Source organism: Cyprinodon tularosa, unplaced genomic scaffold (genome assembly GCF_016077235.1).
Source record: "Cyprinodon tularosa strain WSP-4 unplaced genomic scaffold, ASM1607723v1 ctg2, whole genome shotgun sequence".
NCBI classification, from domain to species: Eukaryota; Metazoa; Chordata; class Actinopteri; order Cyprinodontiformes; family Cyprinodontidae; genus Cyprinodon; species Cyprinodon tularosa.
Window position 1 is genome coordinate 2,568,694 of NW_024038733.1, and position 19,518 is coordinate 2,588,211.

General features: G+C 37.4%; 1 protein-coding gene across 2 annotated transcripts; it reads right to left on the bottom strand.

Annotated features, from left to right (window-relative positions):
- On the bottom strand, nucleotides 1-14,882 carry slc2a3b (solute carrier family 2 member 3b). Of its 2 annotated transcripts, none has more exons than XM_038284206.1 (11): nucleotides 14,439-14,528; nucleotides 14,173-14,315; nucleotides 8,363-8,467; nucleotides 7,973-8,133; nucleotides 6,193-6,433; nucleotides 5,257-5,419; nucleotides 4,957-5,144; nucleotides 2,369-2,473; nucleotides 2,186-2,287; nucleotides 1,897-2,100; nucleotides 1-1,746 (listed from the first exon to the last, which is right to left on the bottom strand). In XM_038284206.1, the coding sequence occupies exons 2-11, from the start codon at nucleotides 14,194-14,196 to the stop codon at nucleotides 1,495-1,497; spliced, it is 1,545 nt and encodes a 514-aa protein (XP_038140134.1). In that variant the 5' UTR covers nucleotides 14,197-14,315; nucleotides 14,439-14,528; the 3' UTR covers nucleotides 1-1,494. The 2 variants fall into 2 exon arrangements, with proteins under 2 accessions (XP_038140134.1, XP_038140133.1); XM_038284205.1 differs by lacking the exon at nucleotides 14,439-14,528 and adding an exon at nucleotides 14,745-14,882 and having other exon boundaries at nucleotides 1,495-1,746.
- Nucleotides 14,883-19,518: the final 4,636 nt, after the last annotated feature.

The following is a 19,518-nucleotide window of genomic DNA, read 5'->3' on the forward strand; positions in this document are numbered from 1 at the left end:
CTCATTAGGGAAGTCACACATTCCTTTTACACATGAAGGTCTGTGCTCACCTGGCAGTGACACTTACTGGCTTTATTTGCACAAATATTGTATTAAAAGAGCAAAATATACAAATTACTCAAGTGAATATTGTGGACGACAAAAGCAGGATCAGGGCATTGTCTACAGATTGTGCAGAGTGCAAAAAAAAAAAAAAAAAAAGACTAAAAGCAAATCAGAATGAATGTAACAAATATAGTAAACATTTTAGAAATAAAACCACAAACAAACTAAATAAATATCTCTTTAGAAATGACTGTGACAGCTGAAGTGCAAACTGCAAAGCAGAAACAAGAAAAGTGCGTCTTCACCAAGTTTATGCACACCCACATGGAAATGCAGCTCTACAAACATCGACCTGGTTTCAAGCAAAGACTGAAGCAGCTGATCATGATGCAGGAACTTGAGTCTACAGTATATATGCATGTATAATCTCACATAATCAGAATACACATTTTGTACGTTAAAAACACTGTAATAAATACAATCCACTTAGTGTCTCTATCCAACAGCATAATCTCGCGAGGTTAATGTTTAACAGGATGTAATGTACATTAAGTTAGGAGTAGGCAGGACTCGCTTTTTATGCACGGCACAGATGAGAACATATTATTTCAAACTGACAAAACATAATTTTATAGATTTCTAAAGCGTGTGATCCAGTAGTTTCTGTAGATAGAATTTCAAGTACAATAAAACCCTAAAATATTTACAAAATATTACAACCAGAGTTACTTTAATTTAACTTTGTGTGCATGATGTAAACAACTAGATTATGGCTTCTATTTTTTTTTCTTGTCATCGTTCATGTTGTAAAATCCTTAACCTGAAGAGGTTTTTTTTTTTTGCTTAAATAAAAAGAAAGCCTTATATTGAATAAAAGCACCCTGCACATAGGTTCTTACATTGCTTTATCGGCACAAATTCAGAAAAAAGCTAAATTTAAAACCTCATAAATAAAGGAAAAGCCTGTCATGAGGTATCACCAACAGTTGGGATAAATCCGTTCTTTATGTGCTTAAAAATATGTCCTCTGTGTATAATAAGGGACAACCTTTTATGCTCAAAGTGGGTCTTCTTGCAGTGGCTCCTTTGTGGTCTCCTGTGCTTCCCCTGCCCTGCAAAAATAGTATTTTATTGACTCCTGTGGAGACCGAAATGCCTTTGTCTCACTAACTTTAGATTCTTGACCTCAATATATTAACCCCCTTAAGCCTGTAACCTTTGAATGCTGAAGGCAGCTGAAAATTTTAACATACAATGATCCTTTTATGTGGCACAATTAATCAAGTTTGGTCAGGATTAAAATTGTTTTTCTTTATATTTAATACTATATTATATGGGCAAAACACTGTATAAAAAAATTAAAAATTGTAACATTTGGACCTATAAACTATTTTTTAGCGGCTTCATTCTTACAGAAAGAAGCTGCAGTCCGTGAATCCTCAATTTCAGTTATTGTTTCTCTACAGGTAGATCCACCATGGGGACTTTTTCTGTGGGGGACAAAGGTGCTGGATCCTGGGTCTCGGGTTGGCTGATGGACACAGCATCAGGGACCGTGGAATCGACAGGTTTGGCGGCGAATCCCTGCTCAATTTCATCAAAGGTCCGTCCTTTTGTCTCAGGGACTCGCAGGTAAGTGAAGATGAAGAAAAGGATGAGGAGGACCATAAAGATGAGGAAGACGTACGGGCCACAGATTTCCTGAAAGAAGGTTATTTTTCATGAGGTGAACTGGAAGTTGTGTGTTAAACTACAGCATCTTGCCAAAGTATTTAAATTAACTTTTACACTTTTTATGTGTCATGAGCTACTATTTGATTCATGTATTTCTGGTAGTGTAAGGAAATATACCTCCAGTTTAGGGAATCCCAGCCCCACCAAAAAGTTGGCGGTCCAGTTAGAACAACCAGCGACAGCCATGGCAGCAGGTCGAGGCCCCTGAGAGAAGAGCTCAGCTACAATGAACCAGGGGATGGGACCCGGACCCATTTCAAAGCTGGCGACAAACCCGAACACGGCCACCATAGCCAGATAACTCAGATTCTCGTTTTTGTTCTGCATGGGAAAAGGATTAAGACAGCTTAGAATAAAAGAACAACGTGGAAGCAGCTGAAAAACTCACTGCATGAATCTAGCTCACCACTAAAGAGAGAGAGATGGTCATAAGAAGGGCAGTGATGGCCATCCCTGCCAGTCCGATGAGATGCAGAGTCCTTCTTCCTGCTCGCTCAACGAGGAACAGCTGAAGAACAGAAAGCAAGGCTGATCAGTTAGCAGTCAGCAAACAGAAAATAAGAACTGAATTAGCAGTATAGATACTTACAGAGACAACAGTGAAGACAGTGTTGACCACACCAGCCCCGATGGTGGCATAGATGGGCTGAGAGATACCAGCGGTTTTAAAAATGCCTGTAGAGTAGTAGAAAACCTGAAAAACAGGTTATTAAATTGGTGAGGGGTGGATTTATTTGATAAAGGGTAGATGCATCAAAGGTGTTAATATTGAAAAAGTCTTAGGAATAAATTGTCATTTATAAATCATAGAAATACTGATAAATATAAATTCTTTGCAACAATTTCCAATAATTAACTCTTTAGGTTTGGCTTGGTCCCCGTTTTCCAGACAAAATGACCACCCATTTTATTGTTTTCTGGTTGATTTCACCAGATTTTAGTCAAGATTTCCTTTTTGTTGTTTTTTTAAGTGTTCATAAAGCTCCATGCTCTAACACATTTCCTTAGATCTTTAGGAGGAAAAGCCCCGAAGAATCATGAATTTGCTTCGAACTAGCAGATCACAAAAGTCTATACGACTAAGGCATATTAGACGTTTGTACATTTATGATCCATTTCATGTGTTCTATGTTCTAATTAGAATTCTATACTTTGTTTCGAATTTCAAAGGCTAAAAACGCCTTGATTTATTTTTATTGTAGCTAGTATGAAGTTATTTAACAGGGAATTGTTCCTTATGTTCCTAACAGAGCACTTCACTCTCAATCTGCAGGTTTACTAGTGGTTCCTAGTATTTCTAAAAGTAGAATGGGAGGCAGATCTTTTAGTTATCAGGCTCCTCTGCTGTGGAACCAACTACCAGTTTTAGTCCGTGAGCCAGACATTCTGTATACTTTTAAGGGTAGGCTTAAAACTTTCCTTTTTGATAAAGCTTATAGTTAGAGTGGTTCAGGTTATCCTGAGCATCTCTATAGTTATGCTGCTAAAGACTGCTTGAGGACATAGGGCCCCTTTGTCCTGGAGAGAAATATCAGCTGTGCTGCTGCCATCAACACCTTTGTTTATAGATGTTCGAGCTCAGCCTGTTTTTCAGTGTTGTCCTGTTTCTCGGACTGTGACTGGCTGGATATGTTCTCTTCATCCTCTACCATGGGAGCTGGCTCGGAGCTCGTCTGCCTGGCTGTGTGTTTCCTAGACGGGGCCTCCTGTGGAGCTGGTTGACAGCAGCAGTATCTGTGGTTCTTTCTGTATATCTGCTTCTGTCTTCCTGAACCCCGGTCGGGCTCAGCAGATGGCAGGTCACCCTGCGCCTGGTTCTGCTGGAGGTTTTGTTCCTGATAAAAGGGAGTTTTCCTTTCCACTATCACTACAAGCATGCTTGCTGTGAGGGATTGCCTTTGAGTCACTGAGTTGATGCAATCAACTGGTTTTCCTTAGATAGAAAACTTTAAATCAATTTGATTGTATGATCTGGTTGAATAGTAATGTGCCTTGAAATGACCTTTTGGCACAATATAAATAAATTAAATTTAATTTAATTTAACTGGGGCTGACTTTCCTCAAATTCATCCTTTACTGAGTAACCAACCTACCAGGGATATTTGCTGAGACTTGGTGAGCTTTGGAAAAGTTTAAGCTGTCCTAACATTAGTTTAGATATTTCCTCAGCCTCGTTTGTCACTGTTTCAATTTTAAGTATTTAATTTTTGATTCTACTGTCAGTGAGGACAAGTTTATATGAGGAGCTTTGTTTGTTACTATTTTATAGAGTAGTTAAGAGAAATTGAGCTCGGTTTCATGTTATATTTACAGCCAACAGAGGGTTGTGGATTAGAACCGAGAGATTCCTTAAGAGATAAATAAAAGCTTTAGTTTTCTATTTTAAAAGAATTCTAAATCAACCTGATATTTTTTTCTGTTTAAATGTATCAATGCATTTATCATCTAATTAAAACCTTTTATTTATGTATGTTTGAATTCAGCTTACCTTTTAGCTTTACTTTGAGTGTAATAAACAGTCGTACAATTCTGAGTCCTTAATTATCCATAAAAATGATTTAAGTGGTCACTAAGCTTTGAGCATCACAGTAAGTCCTCTTGTTTGGGGGGCTTTCATGCTCCTGCGGGAATGCCTGTTTTTACAGTCCATTATGTCCTGCAGGTAGTCCCAACAGGGATTTGAGTTTTCCATTGCTTGCAGCTAAAAACAAGCTTCATTAGAAGTAAAAGTGAAGATTAGAAATGTTTTGTAATGCTGCGAGGGACTAAGAACTGCTAATACTTGTGATTTAAATCCAGATATTTTTGTCTTATTCATTGTTTCCAGCTAAACATGCATGGGTTCAAGGTATTGAGTTCTTCCATGAGGTTATTCTGCATTATGGTTAAGAGTATAAGCTGCTTATTGACTCTAGGTCAGTAAAGTTAATGTGCTTGTTGGGGTTTGATCAATACTGCAGTGACTGCCTGTACACAGATTGTCAGGACAGCGATGACGAATGTATACGGCCTTGTTGCGTGACCCTGTCACCAAAATCATTAATCAATCACTTGCCCAGAGTGCACTCAAACAGTCCCTGGAGGTATCTCTTGTTACATACTTGTCAGAAAAACAGTCAAGTCTGGCTAAATGAGTGTTTAATGGTTTGTATTGGGCTGCATGTGGTGCAAACTCACAGCGTTGATGCCTGACAGCTGCTGGGAGAGCTGCAAGATGATGGCGATGATGATCGGCTGGCGGTAGTTTCGTGAGCGGAAGAGTTCGAGCACAGTCACCTTCTTCTCCATGGCCATCTTCATGCCCTCCTCTTTCATCTCCTGAATGTCGTCGTGCACGTCTTCAGTGCCGCGCAGACGCTCCAGAGCTGTAGCAGGAAGCAGGTGAAGTTGGTGTACAGTATATAATCATAAACTTTTAAGGTGGCTGCAGGTTTCATCTTAAAGAGTGAAAGCTAAAGGAACAGAGTAAAAACAGACCTTTTCTGGCCTCCTCTTCTTTGTTAAGGACAATCAGGAGGTAGCGAGGGCTTTCGGGGCAAAAAGGCAGCATGATGCTCTGCAGCAAGGCCGGCAGGATGGTCAGGGCGAGCAGCACAGGCCACAAATCATCTGATCCCAGAACAGACTCCAGGCCAAAGATCTGAAACACAAAGAAAAAGAAAACATATTTAAGTTGGATAAAATTATATAATTACCTTAGGAACAAATTATTTAGCAAAAATTATCATTATAGCTGTTTTTCAGCACAAAGCCTTAATTAAAGTGAAATCTTCACTTGGATGGTATTTATCTTTTTTTTTTTCTTCTTTATCCTGGTCCCTTCATGTGAATAGATTTGCATACTTATCTGCACAACAACCAATATTAAACTTACAATATATAAAAGTATTCACAACGTTCTAAACTTCAATGTATTTTATTGGAGGGTAATTAACTGTGTAGTTGAAGAAACATTACACCATGTTAAAATATTTTTGTTCAAAAATAAAATCTGAGGTGTGGTGCACATTTATATCCAGCCGTCTTTACTCTGATAATTCCAAATTAAGTGCAACAGAATCCAAGTCTTTTCAAAAAAGAAAATACTAAACATCACCCTGAAACACACTTGTTTCACTGTGAAGCATAGTGGGTGCAGCATTATGCTGTGGGCATCTCTACAAGGACAGGAACTTTTAAGTTTTCCTGTTGTTACACGTTGAGAAAAATCTGTTATCATTTACCTTTTGATTTGTGTGAAATATGAAAAATTTTGAGTTGCCAGGTGCATGAAGTCCTATTGAAATCCTTAAATTGGTGGTAAAACTCTAATTCTACGTAGTTCAAAGTCATTTTCTCCCTAATCACATATAAATGTTGGTTACAGAGAACATAAACCTTCTATAAAGCTCATACAAGAAGAGAGGCTTTTACCTGAGCCACCAGGATGCCAATCACAACACCTAGCTGGTGCAGTGTGCCGAAGGCTCCTCGGACGGCGGTGGGAGAGATCTCGCCAACGTACATGGGGGTCAGACCAGTGCAGAGTCCACAGAAAACACCAATGATAAACCGACCTATGATGACCATTTCAAAAGAACGGCTCAAAGACGACAGTCCCATCAGAGCACCTCCCAACAGAGCCAGGGCATTTGCGATCACCATCGATTTTCGCCTAATAATTGAAGACAGAAAAAGACACAGACATATCTGTTTAAATAAATGACAGTAGAATCACAAAGTGAAACTAGTTGATGATATAGATTTATTACATAAATAGAAAAAAAACATTTAGTTGCTGTTACTATTCATTTAGATTGTTGTGGCTTACAGCTAAGAAAAACAGTATTTCCGGTACTCCAAAAATGTAAATATTACAGTAGAAGAACAATAAAAAAAACAATTACTTTCCATATACTGTACAATATATAAACTCAATACTTATATTTGTTTCTTCAGTCTCTGGGACCTTTAGTTCCAGATAATATGCAATGTTTACTTTATTCTGAAACGACTTTCGACCGCTGAGCAGCATCTCAGTTCTATTTCTACAGTAATGTTCCAAGCTATGTGAGTTCCTGGATCCTGTGCACCTTTCCTTACCTATTATTTTCCTTCCACTTAACTTTCCAGAAATACATTAGGATATTGTACTCTGAACAGCCAGCTTCTAAAGCAAAAATCATTTATTGGATTAATCTTCATCTGGAAAATCAAGACTGTCTACAAAACAGATGTCACCTTAGCAGTTTCTCTAATGACTGTGGAGACCATACCAAGATTATTGCATAATTGAATAACATTCCAGCATTTAAAATTCTTTATTAAATAGCTATGTATGTGAAATTCAGATTTAGATCAAATTACTGTCTGTAAAATAATCATCTAATATAATCAGGGGTGTCAAACTGAGCACCTATCCTGCAACTTTAGATATGTTTTTGGTTCATTACACCTGAATTAAATGGCTGAACAACCTCCACAGCATGCACTCAATGGCTTGATCTGAATGCCTCAAATCAGAAAGGACACATAAGCTACATTGGAAGTATGTGTTTGAGTGCCACGTGCTATCTGAATAGTGCTGGCACTAGGGAAGGAACTAGGACAAGGAAACAGTATGCTTCCTAATGCTGATACAGTTAGCATAGGAACCTCCTGATGTCCCTAGCCACCACTAGGAGGTTTGACATGGATTTTACAACAGAGAGTTTCACCCGTTATCTACATTTGTGTCACTTTTTTTTCTTATTAATTTCCGGAAGACTGTGGTCCCAGTTTAACCAGCGTCATTCATGTGTGTGTGTGTGTCCACCTTCAGCTAAGTTGCCCCCTGCTTCCTCTTCCAAGCTCCTTCCTAACTGCCAGCACTAATCCGATAGCAATTATTATGGCAACCACTGACCAACTTCCGCTCATTCTTAATGTTTCCTAACCGATTTGCCTGATTCAGATGGAGCCAAGCTCTCTAGAGTCCTGCTAATGACTTAATTATTATTTCATTCAGGTGTGTTAAAGCAGAGATACAGCTAAAAAAAATCAAACACACTGGCTATGGAGGGCTTGAGTTTGATACAGGTGATCTTCACAGAAAAAATAAACACTTTAAATCTATCACTGTGTGTGTAATTTGTGTTAATGTACTGATATGCACCTATAAACGCATTTCACTCTAACAAAATAAACAAAGTGCAAATATTTATTATCTTCCCACCTGCCAAACTTGGTAACCATGCTTCCAACAGAGAATGACCCAATCATGCCGCCCACACTGAAGATGGCCACAGCAAAGCTCCACACCATGGTGGTGGCTCCTGGGGAAAAAGGCTCCCCATAACGTTCACTCGATACATTCTGGAAAAACACTCGTAATTTCTGGACAAAAAGCACAAGAAAAGGGTCAGTTTTTTAAAGCAAACATTTTTTTAAAGTGTCCACAAGGGGGCAAAGTAGACCTAACCACCACCAACATGGATTCTTTGGCTACATAAACAAGGCACATTTTCTGTACCACAATTATTATTCATGTCCCTGTGACCAAACAAGCACAGATGATACCAGAAAGAGATTAATAATAGAAATGCATAGTCTCACGCTTACACACCTGTTCAGGTGCATTGATGACTCCTGTGTTGTATCCAAACTGCAGCGAACCAATGACAGCTGTTGCGACACAGTAAAGGAGGTAGGGTGTAATCTTCTTCTTGGGCTGTTTGGATGTAAAAAGATAGCTCGTTATGACAGGCAGATGTAGTAAGCTGATGGAGCTTGTGTACAATTGGCTCCCTGGCTTTCAATGCTGGATGTGTTCCATTCCAGGCTAAAAACAAAGCTCTGCTTGTTTACACGAACACTGGTAATTACATACAATGAGGCTTTTCTGCAAATGCTCTCCCTCTTGTTTTCAGATCAGCACATTAGCAGCTGCAGACTAGGCTCTGAAAGCAGGTGTTACCGCGCTGCACGATTCCCCTGATTTGTGGCTGAGAGGTATTTCTCAGAAAAGGAGCTAAAGAGCCTCTGAGAACATAATTCCTTTACTGAATATTTTCTCCTGCTGGCTCAGGAATTAAATAGCCTCAGCTTTTTCATAACTGGGTAATTAACCTGCATATTACTGAGCTGTGACAAAGTATTTCCCCCATTACAGAATTTTTCCTGTTATTTTATTTTTTTTAAGGTTGCTTCCGATGTTTTAGCTCTCCGTGCAAACTAATATCAGAGAAAAATAATACAAGTAAAAAAAATTAAAAAAAAGTATCTAGACAAGTAATGTGGGAATCCTGTCTTTGCGGGCCGGTGTCCTGCAACTTTTAATTGCTTCTCTGCTTTAACAAACCGGAATCAAATAATTAGGTCCTTCTGGAGAACTTGACTCTAACTGAGAGGTAATTAAGCCATTTGATTTGTATGTTGGGCCTGAAAGTTGATGGATACAAACACCTCACAGGACATAAACTGTCAGTTGAACAAATGAAATCAATCTATTTTATGCTGCCTTGTTTTAAACCAACTATATTGGAGGCTTCAAGTATGAACAGCATGTTGAAGTAAATGCTACAGCAAAATCAGTCAGATTAGAGCCTTTGATTAAGGGATTTAGTAGCAAAACTCAAATCCTTTCTTTTTTTTCTTTTAGGCCCTTAGATGTCGACTTGCTGGCATGTTTTAGCTCTTTGCACTGTGGTGTAATCCAAAGGCTCTTGAGTTTAAAGCTAAAAATGTAATAAAGGTAGGGCTGCAACTAACGATTATTTTGCAAATAGATTAATCTGTCGATAATTTTTTCATTAATCGATTAATAGTTGTATAGTTAAAGGTTCCTTAAAGAAATATTTTTTTTCTAAATTAAACCAGGTGAAATTAAAATGTTTCCCCTTGAACAGTTCAGGATTGAACATATTGACAGACGAAAAAGTTTTGTTAATGTTTAATGCAAAATATTTACAAATGTTTTAATAATTTTGATATAATAATTGATCTAAGCTGGTCGCTCTGTCAGCTAAAGCCATGTTTTACAGTCTCTTTACTACAGTTAATGATTAATCGATTACTAAATTAGTTAACAATTATTACTATAACATATTAATCACCATTAATCAGATTAATTGTTTTAGCCCTAAATGATTGGCATTCTTCCGGAACCTATGCTGGAGAGCGAAATAAATCTCTCCAACCATACAGTATACAGTGCAGCTCCTAAAGAAGCAAACAACCCCAGGCCAGAAACAGACCAGACCTCAGAAGATTTCCCAAATGTTGATGATAAAACTGTAGAGCTGGGTATGATCAAATGTTTATATTATAATGGGTTTTTATTTCTTCTTAGTTAGCAGTCTGTTTTACCTTGCAGCTCTCCCATAGATACAACATTTGCCAAACCTCTTTAATGTTACATTTTGACAAAATTATCTTAATGTGATGCAACAACTGTTCCATGTATTATGCTTTTGCAGATAATGACTCTCATTGTGGTTTAAAGGTCCCAAAGGCCTTGTAATGCATTCCAGACTAATAAACACAAATGTGTGTGGTTTTGGTTATTGATATTCTTCATATTAGGCCCAGATGTGTTGCTTTTTAAGATATTAGAGCCTACTTCATGTTGCCAGGAAGATACAATGAACAAGGGATGCAAATGCGATATAAATGCATGGTAAGGACTGCAAGGACAGAAAAGGCTTGCAAGTAAAAATAAAAGACACAAATATATACAAATGCAAATTGCTGCAAAGGATAAATGTTGCAATCACAAAAAATATGTAGCAGCAAAGTGCAAACATGCTGCAAACACAAACCCCAGAGTTAAAACACAAAGAAAAGATGCTGCAAACAGAAAAAACAAATACAAGTAAAAGAAAAACAACTTTTTTTTTACATTTGGCCCTTGGTTTTACGTTATTACATCATGTTCTACTCACCCATATGAGTTTTGTGTAATTTGGAGCTGTTCTGAAGATATTCTGTTAGGTTATATCCAAGTAACGTCTTACTTTGGGCAAACGACTGGAAGGCACAAACTAAACTGTTCATAATTTATTCTTTATGGTACGCCAGCATTCATAACATGTAGGCGAATCACTATCCCCCAGACATCCTCAGTTATATTTTTTATATTTATATATTTTTTAAACAAAGTGGTGCATGTATGACGTCATCCGTGCATGCATTTTTATCAATGCACTTTGCCTCTCCCTGTTTTCTGTGTTTGCAGCATTCCTTTTTGCATGGTTTTCTCATTGCATGCGGTTTGTATGAATTTTGTTTCAGCTTGTAAGCCTCAATATTGTGTTGTATACTTTTTTGCTGCATATTTATGTAACTGCAGGGTGTTTGCACCACTCAGCCAAAATAGAAAGGTCCTGCTTAACTTGTTTAGCTACATCTGATCATCCAAAATAATCACATTTTTACAAAAGACCAGGTATGTATAATAATACATTTAAATATTAAATCTGGTGAACTCTAGCATAGTTCTATACATGGCATATAGGATAACACTTTTACATAATATGACATTAAACATAAAGAAGAAGAACTGAATCCAGGTGTTACGAAGTTGTGGTTTGGAACATGCTTTATGAAGGTAGCATTCACAAAAGGTTTCACTTTTCACTTTTGACTCACCACATGCCTTTCAAATAACAAAATCACTGAGATCCTAATGGGTTGTGGGGCGAGTCAAATAGATAACGTTTGCCAACCAAAAAGCCTCATTAACGAACAGAAATTATTTTTTTTTCCGCTCTGTTCCCACTGCCGCTGACATAACACACAAAAAAGCTGATTCATTGTTTACATTGTTTTGTTTAATTGGTTCCCATGCTCACATTAAGGCAAGTCGACCAAAATGAGCACAGAAAGCCCTGTTCTGTCTTTCATCATATCTCTTTCCACGCAGGTTATGTAAATCAGTCCTGAAACATTATTAGAGTTCACTACATGCCTTTTTCCGAACAAAATGAAGCTCTGAAAAAAAACAGTCTGTTCTTACATGTTGTAGGCCACTTATCTCTTCTTTTTCTTCCCTTTTACTAGAGAAGCCTCTGTTCTGTTCTGATTTTAAAACGGCATTACAGTAATAGTCTTTTGGAACATTATGTTTGCAGCTGCTTGCATCAGATGGCCGTAGCTTATCGCAAAGCTGCAACTGAGTCAGAGTGAGCTAGCAAAAAACAGGAAATCCTGAATTTTTTTTTTTTTTACATAATTTCAAATCATTGATAATAGAGAAAAAAAGAAAACATCAACAGTGGCATTGTTTATTTTCGTGGCATACCAAACTTTTTAAATTTCACACTCTTTGTAGTAAACATACTGCTAAAAACAGGGAGTTGCCATTAGTGCAAAAAGCAGCAGTGTCATATGATCATTCCACGGCTGGCTAAGGGTTGTATGGACATGTTTCTGGGCTTGTTTTTGCATAGACATGCAGTCAACAGTCTTTTTGTCTGTTTTCACACATGGAGTGAAAATTAGCAACAAATACATGTGGTTTTGCACAACATCTGGATCCAACTCACATCCAACTATCCTGGAATCTTTTACAAAAATATGTTTTCATTATGTGACGTGGGTTATTAGACTTAAAAAGGGATATGCATTGAACCCGGGCATCATGTGTAAAAGCCGTGCTTTTCCAATTTATGTTTGATTAACTTTCCTTTTTTTAATGTCATAGTAATATAATTTAGTTATCCAAGGTCACAGAGAATCACACCTTATTTTCTTAGTAACAGTTAACTTCCACATTTGTATCGTCTTGCACCTAGTTTTTCTGTAACATATGAAGCAAAAAACTTAGGCAACATCCAAGCAAATGGAGCAACTGCTTACAAAAGACCAACCACATTTAAGCTTTGCAAAGGTGTCAGTTTTTACTAAGAATGCAAACTGTTAATTTGTTTCTTCATAAAGTGTATTTAGTCACACCCTGTCTCATTCATCAGGACACTTTTAGAAATAGCTCATTGCTATCTGGTAGCAAAGTTTATAAAAGGTCAGCTTCCAGACAACAAAATGTTCTGATTCATTTATAAACTAGAACAATGTTACCCCTCCCCGACTTGTTGCTGCCATTCAGCTGGCTAGGATAAAGCCACTAACCTCTAGCTCTCAAAAAAAGTTATATTTGGCTGTTTGTAAATGTTAGTAAAACTAAGGACAGTAAAGGTTATGCAAAAAAGGGAAAAATACCCACTAATCTGTAGGGTGTATAGGAATATCTGAAAGTGTGAGGGCGAATGGATCAATGTGATCCTTGCTTTCAGGGCTTTGAGTGTTTTCTATGATTAGAAAGGTGTCCTATACATTCAGTCCAAAAACCACTCCGTTCACATCAGGGTAAAGGTAAAGCTGGCTGTTCCAGCAGGATAACTAAAAAGACTGGTAAGATCAACTGTTTATACTACTGTTACTCAAGACCAATAAAATAAAAGAATGATATTCTGCACAATGAGCACATTTAAAACAATCAGTGCAGTCAGCATAAAGCTGCTTATCTGTAATTAATAGGTAGGTCTAGGTTTTGTGCACTGATGCATAGAGTCAATTCATGAGTAAAGGCATTCAAGGTCAAGGTCAAATCCAAATTTAAAATGGGCTTTTCTGGAGTCAAGACCAAAATTTGAGTTCTAATCTTCTTAATACTAGAGGTAATAATAAAATACCTCTGAATGGTATTTTGGAGCCACATGTTTAGCACGCTACGTTAGCTAACGGTCAGTGAAAAGGCTCAAGTCGAAGTGAAATCACCAGTGCCTAGTGTTAAATTTCAAGTTGAGTTTTTTTAGTGTTTTGTGATTTCATCAAACTGGTTTCAAAGTAAGTAAACTTCTGACTCAAGTCCAAGTCATATGACTCAAGTCCACGCCTCTATTAACTACAAATAGGTGTAATAACCTATATGAGCTTCAGTTGAAATGAATACATTGTTTCATTTTTAAATAAAAGCACCTAGATCATATAACTAATATCTGTTTAATTCTGGGGGGCAAATATCACAAGGTGCTTCAATCATGATAATTTTAATCATTCTTTCAAAATATCATGCTGACATTTACAAATATGTCTAATATATCCAGCATGCGGTTGGTCTCCTTTTCCTGGAGTTTGCAGTCTTTCTACTCCGCCCTCTTCCCTCTTCTCATAAAATGCAGGATACTAAAGGATGCACAGGTCCCAACTTGCCACCCTCCAACAATACTGCCTTATTTTTTCCCCCCTCTCTTAGTCATCTGCTGAAGTGCTAAAGTCTTATCCGGACTTCCTTAGTGGAAAAATACAGTAGTATTGGAACCTGGAGATCTACTACCCAGTTCCATAAGCTCCAACCAATTTCAAAGAGCATTACTGTTGAATGGATACCATTAAATTCTAGTTTAATAAAATGCAGATAAGAAAGGTTTTGTTTACCTTATCATCCTCCAGCTGCTGCATCTTCAAATCTGCTCCTTAATAAAAGTTGAAAGGATGAAGACTTCTGGGACTCTTGGGAGTTAGGTGTCTCTAATTCCTTAATGAACTAACTTTTCTTGACAGACCGTCTCCAGGGCAACCTGAAATTAAGGATGACAAATAAAAAAACTAAACAATGTTCAGAGAATTTATTAAAGAAAAGCAAATAAAAAAATCAGTTTTCTCAGTCGTGAATTAATTTTAAGGAGAAGTTCATCTATTACCTCAGAACACCACACGCCTAATGCACTGGGATGCTTGATGAAGCACTCACCCAAACTTAAACCCTCCCTTCTCTTCCGCTTTGACTCTCCCACTCAGCTCTACCACTTTATGAAACCATCAAAACTTTACCTCTTTACATAACATTTCCCGTATAAACTGTAGGCTAATTTATCACAATAACATCATTGTATAACTATCATGATTTGATCATGCTATTAACTTACTTCTTTTCTATTTCCTTAAGGCTATAAACATAATCTTATAATAAAAAATATATAAATAAATAGAAAAAAACAGTTATTTACGTTTAAAGTGATCCTCCAATTAATTGTGCTTCCATTAAAGAAAATATTTCCACATGTGTTTGCGTTGACTGCTCTTTACTCTCTGTTCCTGTCTGTGTAGGTTTTATACCGAGCAGAACGCGCTTAACAGCACGTTTGCGTCTTTACGCACGCATGGCATCACTGCCATGATGCGATTTCTCCGAAAGATGAAAAAAAAAAAGACAACAGGCGGACGTGCTCTGGTTAACGTGTTTACAATTCAATATGCAAATAAGGTTAAAGATGGGGTGGCGGCAAAATGAAAGGCTGCCGGGTGAATGGAGGCTCTGTCCGGCTGCTGGTGGCCCCGATGCCGCCCACCGTGGCTGCTGCGCGCCCACAGGTCAGACCCAAAGCCTGGTCATGCAGAAATCATGAGATCGGCTCAGTGGGAGGTAAAGGAACGTGCTCACTTCTAATCCTCCTTCTTATATAATCTGTTGCCTAAAGCTAATTTAAGGACATTTGTTTACAAAAAAAATACAAAAACAAACAAACAAAAAAAACATTAATTGATAAATCTTTTAGTTTTTGGTAGAAAGCATAATATTGATGTAAAAAAAAAAACTTCTTATATGTCCAATTTGATCTATTCTACAGATGATCATGTTTGTATCTTTATTGCTTTTATTCTGCTTTTACTTTCCAGCTATTTTATTGTTTTACTTGTGAAATAAATGTGCCAAGCTTGCCTTGCCTTAGCTTTTGTTTGTGTGTTGAAGCTTTAGGAGAAAAAGACCAATAGAGAGGACAAAAAGAAAACATTTTGTAACAAATAAAGAGTCAACCATCCAAAGAAGCAGGCACAAAAAGAGGTGGAGAATAGGCGTGGAGAGGATTGATGGATTTAACCTCCAATAGTTGGTCTCAATGATGCAATCAATTGCTTCAGGGGACTTACTCCACCCTGGACAAGCTCATCTAGGATCCTGTTTTTTCCACTACTTGGGTGCCTTTAATAATATTCAGCATGAGATGAACCCTCTGGTCTGTTAGATTTATCTGATGTGCAGATGCAGTTTTGTATCGTCTGGTTTGCCGTCTGGTTTACCGCAAATTTCTTCCCCAAGGGAAATTAGCTTTATTGTTTGTTGATAAGTATCTGTTCAGATTATTTTTGAATATAGTCCCTTAAAAAAAGTATTCATACCCTTGAATTTTTGATTTTTTTATTTTTTGCATGTAGTTAACTATGAGAACAGGTTCACTGCATACATATTCTGTCCCTGACTCATTGGAGGCAGTGATTAGAAAGCTTGAGGCAACAAAAACAACACATCTCGAGTCCGTGTGACCTTCTTATTAGCTTATGCCCTTTTCTGACAATAAGAATAAAACAAAACTCTAAAGTTTACATGTATGAGTGTGAGGCAAGGAATTTGTGGAGGGCAAGGAATCTGACAGGGCTATGGTCAGAAGGTAAAAGCTGGTAGATATGATGAAAAATCACTGACAACCCAAGTGGCAAGGCAATAAATGGATATCTATTGGTTATGAGGAATACTCTGAACCATGGCCACAGTAAGAAGCATCTGTAAGACAATTGTTTAATGATTGCAAGACATCAAATCAGTCTATAGAAAACTCTAGAGGTCTCCTGAGATCAGGAAGAACCATCATGGACTGAGACAGCAAGAAGGTTGATTACACAGGAACAATTCCAGTTTTAATTTCAGAATGAATTAATCTAATAACCAACTGATGTGGCGGCAGCAGGAAACTGGCAGAGACACAGAACGAAAGACCCGCAGACATGGTCTTCTAGGGCTTGATGGCACACGAGTCTCATTAATGCAGATATCCGTCACAAGATCATCCAAACAATTTGAGTGGCAGAGGCCAGAGCTTTTGTATGGAAGAGTTGATACAGATTTTTACTCGTTTTCAAATCACCCCATGTTGAGTTTTTTAAGCCTTTATTTATTTCTGTTTTTGCTAGTTATAAGTCAGGCAACTTCCCTATACAATAACAGGTATTTCAAAAGAGAGAGAAATGTAAGGATGAATAAAGAGCTGTAAACTAGAGTGGATGGCTGATAGTCAAATATTTCATTATGCAAAGAGGGATCCTCCAGGAGATTGACCTTCCTGATGGCCATCACATGCACAATGACCACAGCAGGAGTGCAGGTCCACTTCCACCCTCTAATGATTGTCACAGTCTTGTGTGAATTGGGAAGACTAGGGAAGAACAACATTGCACTTAGGAGTTTTCCTGGGCCAGTTCAGGCTTGCAGAATATTGTCTCATTTATCTTTTGGTTTTAAGCTGTGTTATAGATTGATAAAACCCCAGGGGTATAGGGGTATGTCAGTTCCACAGGGGGAAGTCATATGCTTTCACCTTTGTCTTTTGACACTTTGATGAATTGTTGTTTATATTATGTTATCAGTCAATTAACATACAGTCCAGTAGCTACATTAGTTCTGCTGGATGCCTTTATAGTCATCACATGACCAGATGTTTGGTGCTTTCTACCAGTGTGTCAAATAATCTGAGACTTAAGCACTTTTTGGAGTATTTGTCCCTTAATACCACAAAATATTTTACTACCAAGAGAAATGTGCCACCTATTAGTACCAAATAGTTTTCATACATACTGAAAAATTGGTGTAATTCTAATGCATGGCTGTGGAATAAGGAAACAAATCAAAGAAGGGATGAACTGACCAGCGGCCTCAGAATCAGTCATACAAAAACAACAGTTCAATACCACAGGTCGGCACAATTTTCTTTGAACAATATTATTTAACAAATAGAAAGACTAGGAGTTTGATCAATTTAAATCCAGTCTAGTTATTTGTTTTTAGTAGGAAGCTGAAAGATAGCTTATCTGGGACTCTCGGTGAAGTCGGGCATGGTACATGATAGAATTACCATCTGTGCTAAAACTCTAGTTATCAAATTTTCTTGCAACAAAATGGGAGTGGTCCTTTGACAAAATGAAAGAGACTGAATTACAGCGACTTAGCCACAAGGTGGTAGGCAGCTTGGAATCACAGAAGGAGGATAGCTGAGACTTAGATTCATTTTGTATGAACTGAGGTTCCCACCTTTCAGAACAATCATTACATACATGGAGACCTCCAACCCCCATGTGGCCTTCAGATTAGCTCAAGAAATAGTATACGAAGAGTTTAATTTGATGGGTTTCCATGACGAGCAGCTGTCTTAAACTCTTACATCATCATCATCATCATCATGCAGTGTCGTAAACCACACCAATGCTGGACTTAAGTGCAATCCAGCTGCAATCCAGTAGCCAGGAAAACACACACTCTGCTTCAGCATAGTTGTTTCCTCTTACATTGGTGCTTCATCAGAGTGCACAAAGCGAGGTGCTTGATTGAGTTATATATGGAGGAGGTCTACCGATCTGCTGTATTATGATCCAGTTTTTCTCATATAACACCAGATGACTCTCTTTCAATTGGTCCCAATCATAAAACACACTCCTAAACCTATAGTGGAAAATGTGCTCAGAAGTATTAAAGGTGTTTTAGCTGCAAAATTTGTGCTATAGATGAGAATAATTCAGATTGTTTTGACTTTTACTAAATACTAAAATTATACTAATTAAAATAAGAAATTTAAAAGGTAACCCCAAACCTGACTTGAGACATCGTCATCATCCACATTCAAAAAAGGTTGTACTATTATTTTAGCATATCATTCCAACCTAATTCTGTCAGCATGATCATTATGTGTCATTAAGATCAAGACTACATAGAAGTAGTTTAGTTTTTTTTGTTTTTGTCTTACCTGTAAACAAAAAAGAAAAAGCTCTTTGATTATGTTTTTTGTCCAGTGATATTGCTATACTTATATGGTTAATATTTGGCTTTTTTTCCCCCCTGCAGAGCTCATCTGTTTTCTGACATGTATGTTCTGTCATTGCCAGCTGCTGGACTAGAATTTTTCTTTAAGATGAAGGAAAAGATTTTAAAGCATTCACCAGCTCTGTTAAGGGCAACTCTGTTTAAAAGATGTCAAGTAGTTTATAGAAATTAAGTTATAAACCCCTCAGATGGCAGCAGTTAAGCTTCTATAGTTCATATATGTGTTAGAAACATAATCAGAATAATGTTAGAAATCTGAATATTACAATTCTAATAGTAAAAAATGGATAGTTATGTTATGAGTGAGAATTTACGTCACAAAAATATGTTACCAGTGTTAAACAGCCAGCAGTTACTAAACTTTTGTAGAAGTCCCAGGTTCGTCATCTTAAAAGGAAACTCCCCTACACCCTTAAAAAGGAACTAGAAACATTACAAGCCCAAAGCGGATGTCTGCTGCTTTCAGCATGTCAGGTATTAAAATATGAATTATTAGAGTCTAAAAACATAACTCTCCAGGCACATCAGCTAAAATAGCCAAATACAGCAGAATCTGCTTCATTGGTCTGATTTAGATCATTTAATGAAACAGGTGTGGTGAGTATGCTTAGAAACACAGGAAGTGAATAAGAAAGGGAGGAGAGGAGGAGATAAAACCTAGTCACAATGTATGTCTCATCTTTTCGAAGGATATATCATGATGACGTACAATAATTTCCTGTAGTTTTATCAGAATTTCTTTTTCTCCTCGGCTCACCTTAAACTTTTCAAATATTCAATTTTGGCAATGGACTATTATATTTTTTTAATCAAAAGTCTTGGTTCATTCCTCATTTTATGTTCAAGTATAGTTTTAAAATGTCCAGGTGTGTTTATGTTAATTTATGCTTGCTTTCCCTAAACTAGCTTCAAAT

Bases quoted from the DNA above. Each gene is read 5' to 3' on its own strand.
- slc2a3b (XM_038284206.1), bottom strand. From the start codon at position 14,196: ATGCAGCAGCTGGAGGATGATAAG. The intron at 6,434-7,972 runs GTGGGAAGATAA...TTCAATTATTAG, and splicing joins ATGGTTACCAAGTTTGGCAG to GCGAAAATCGATGGTGATCG. The intron at 5,420-6,192 runs GTAAAAGCCTCT...TTTGTGTTTCAG, and splicing joins TTGGCATCCTGGTGGCTCAG to ATCTTTGGCCTGGAGTCTGT.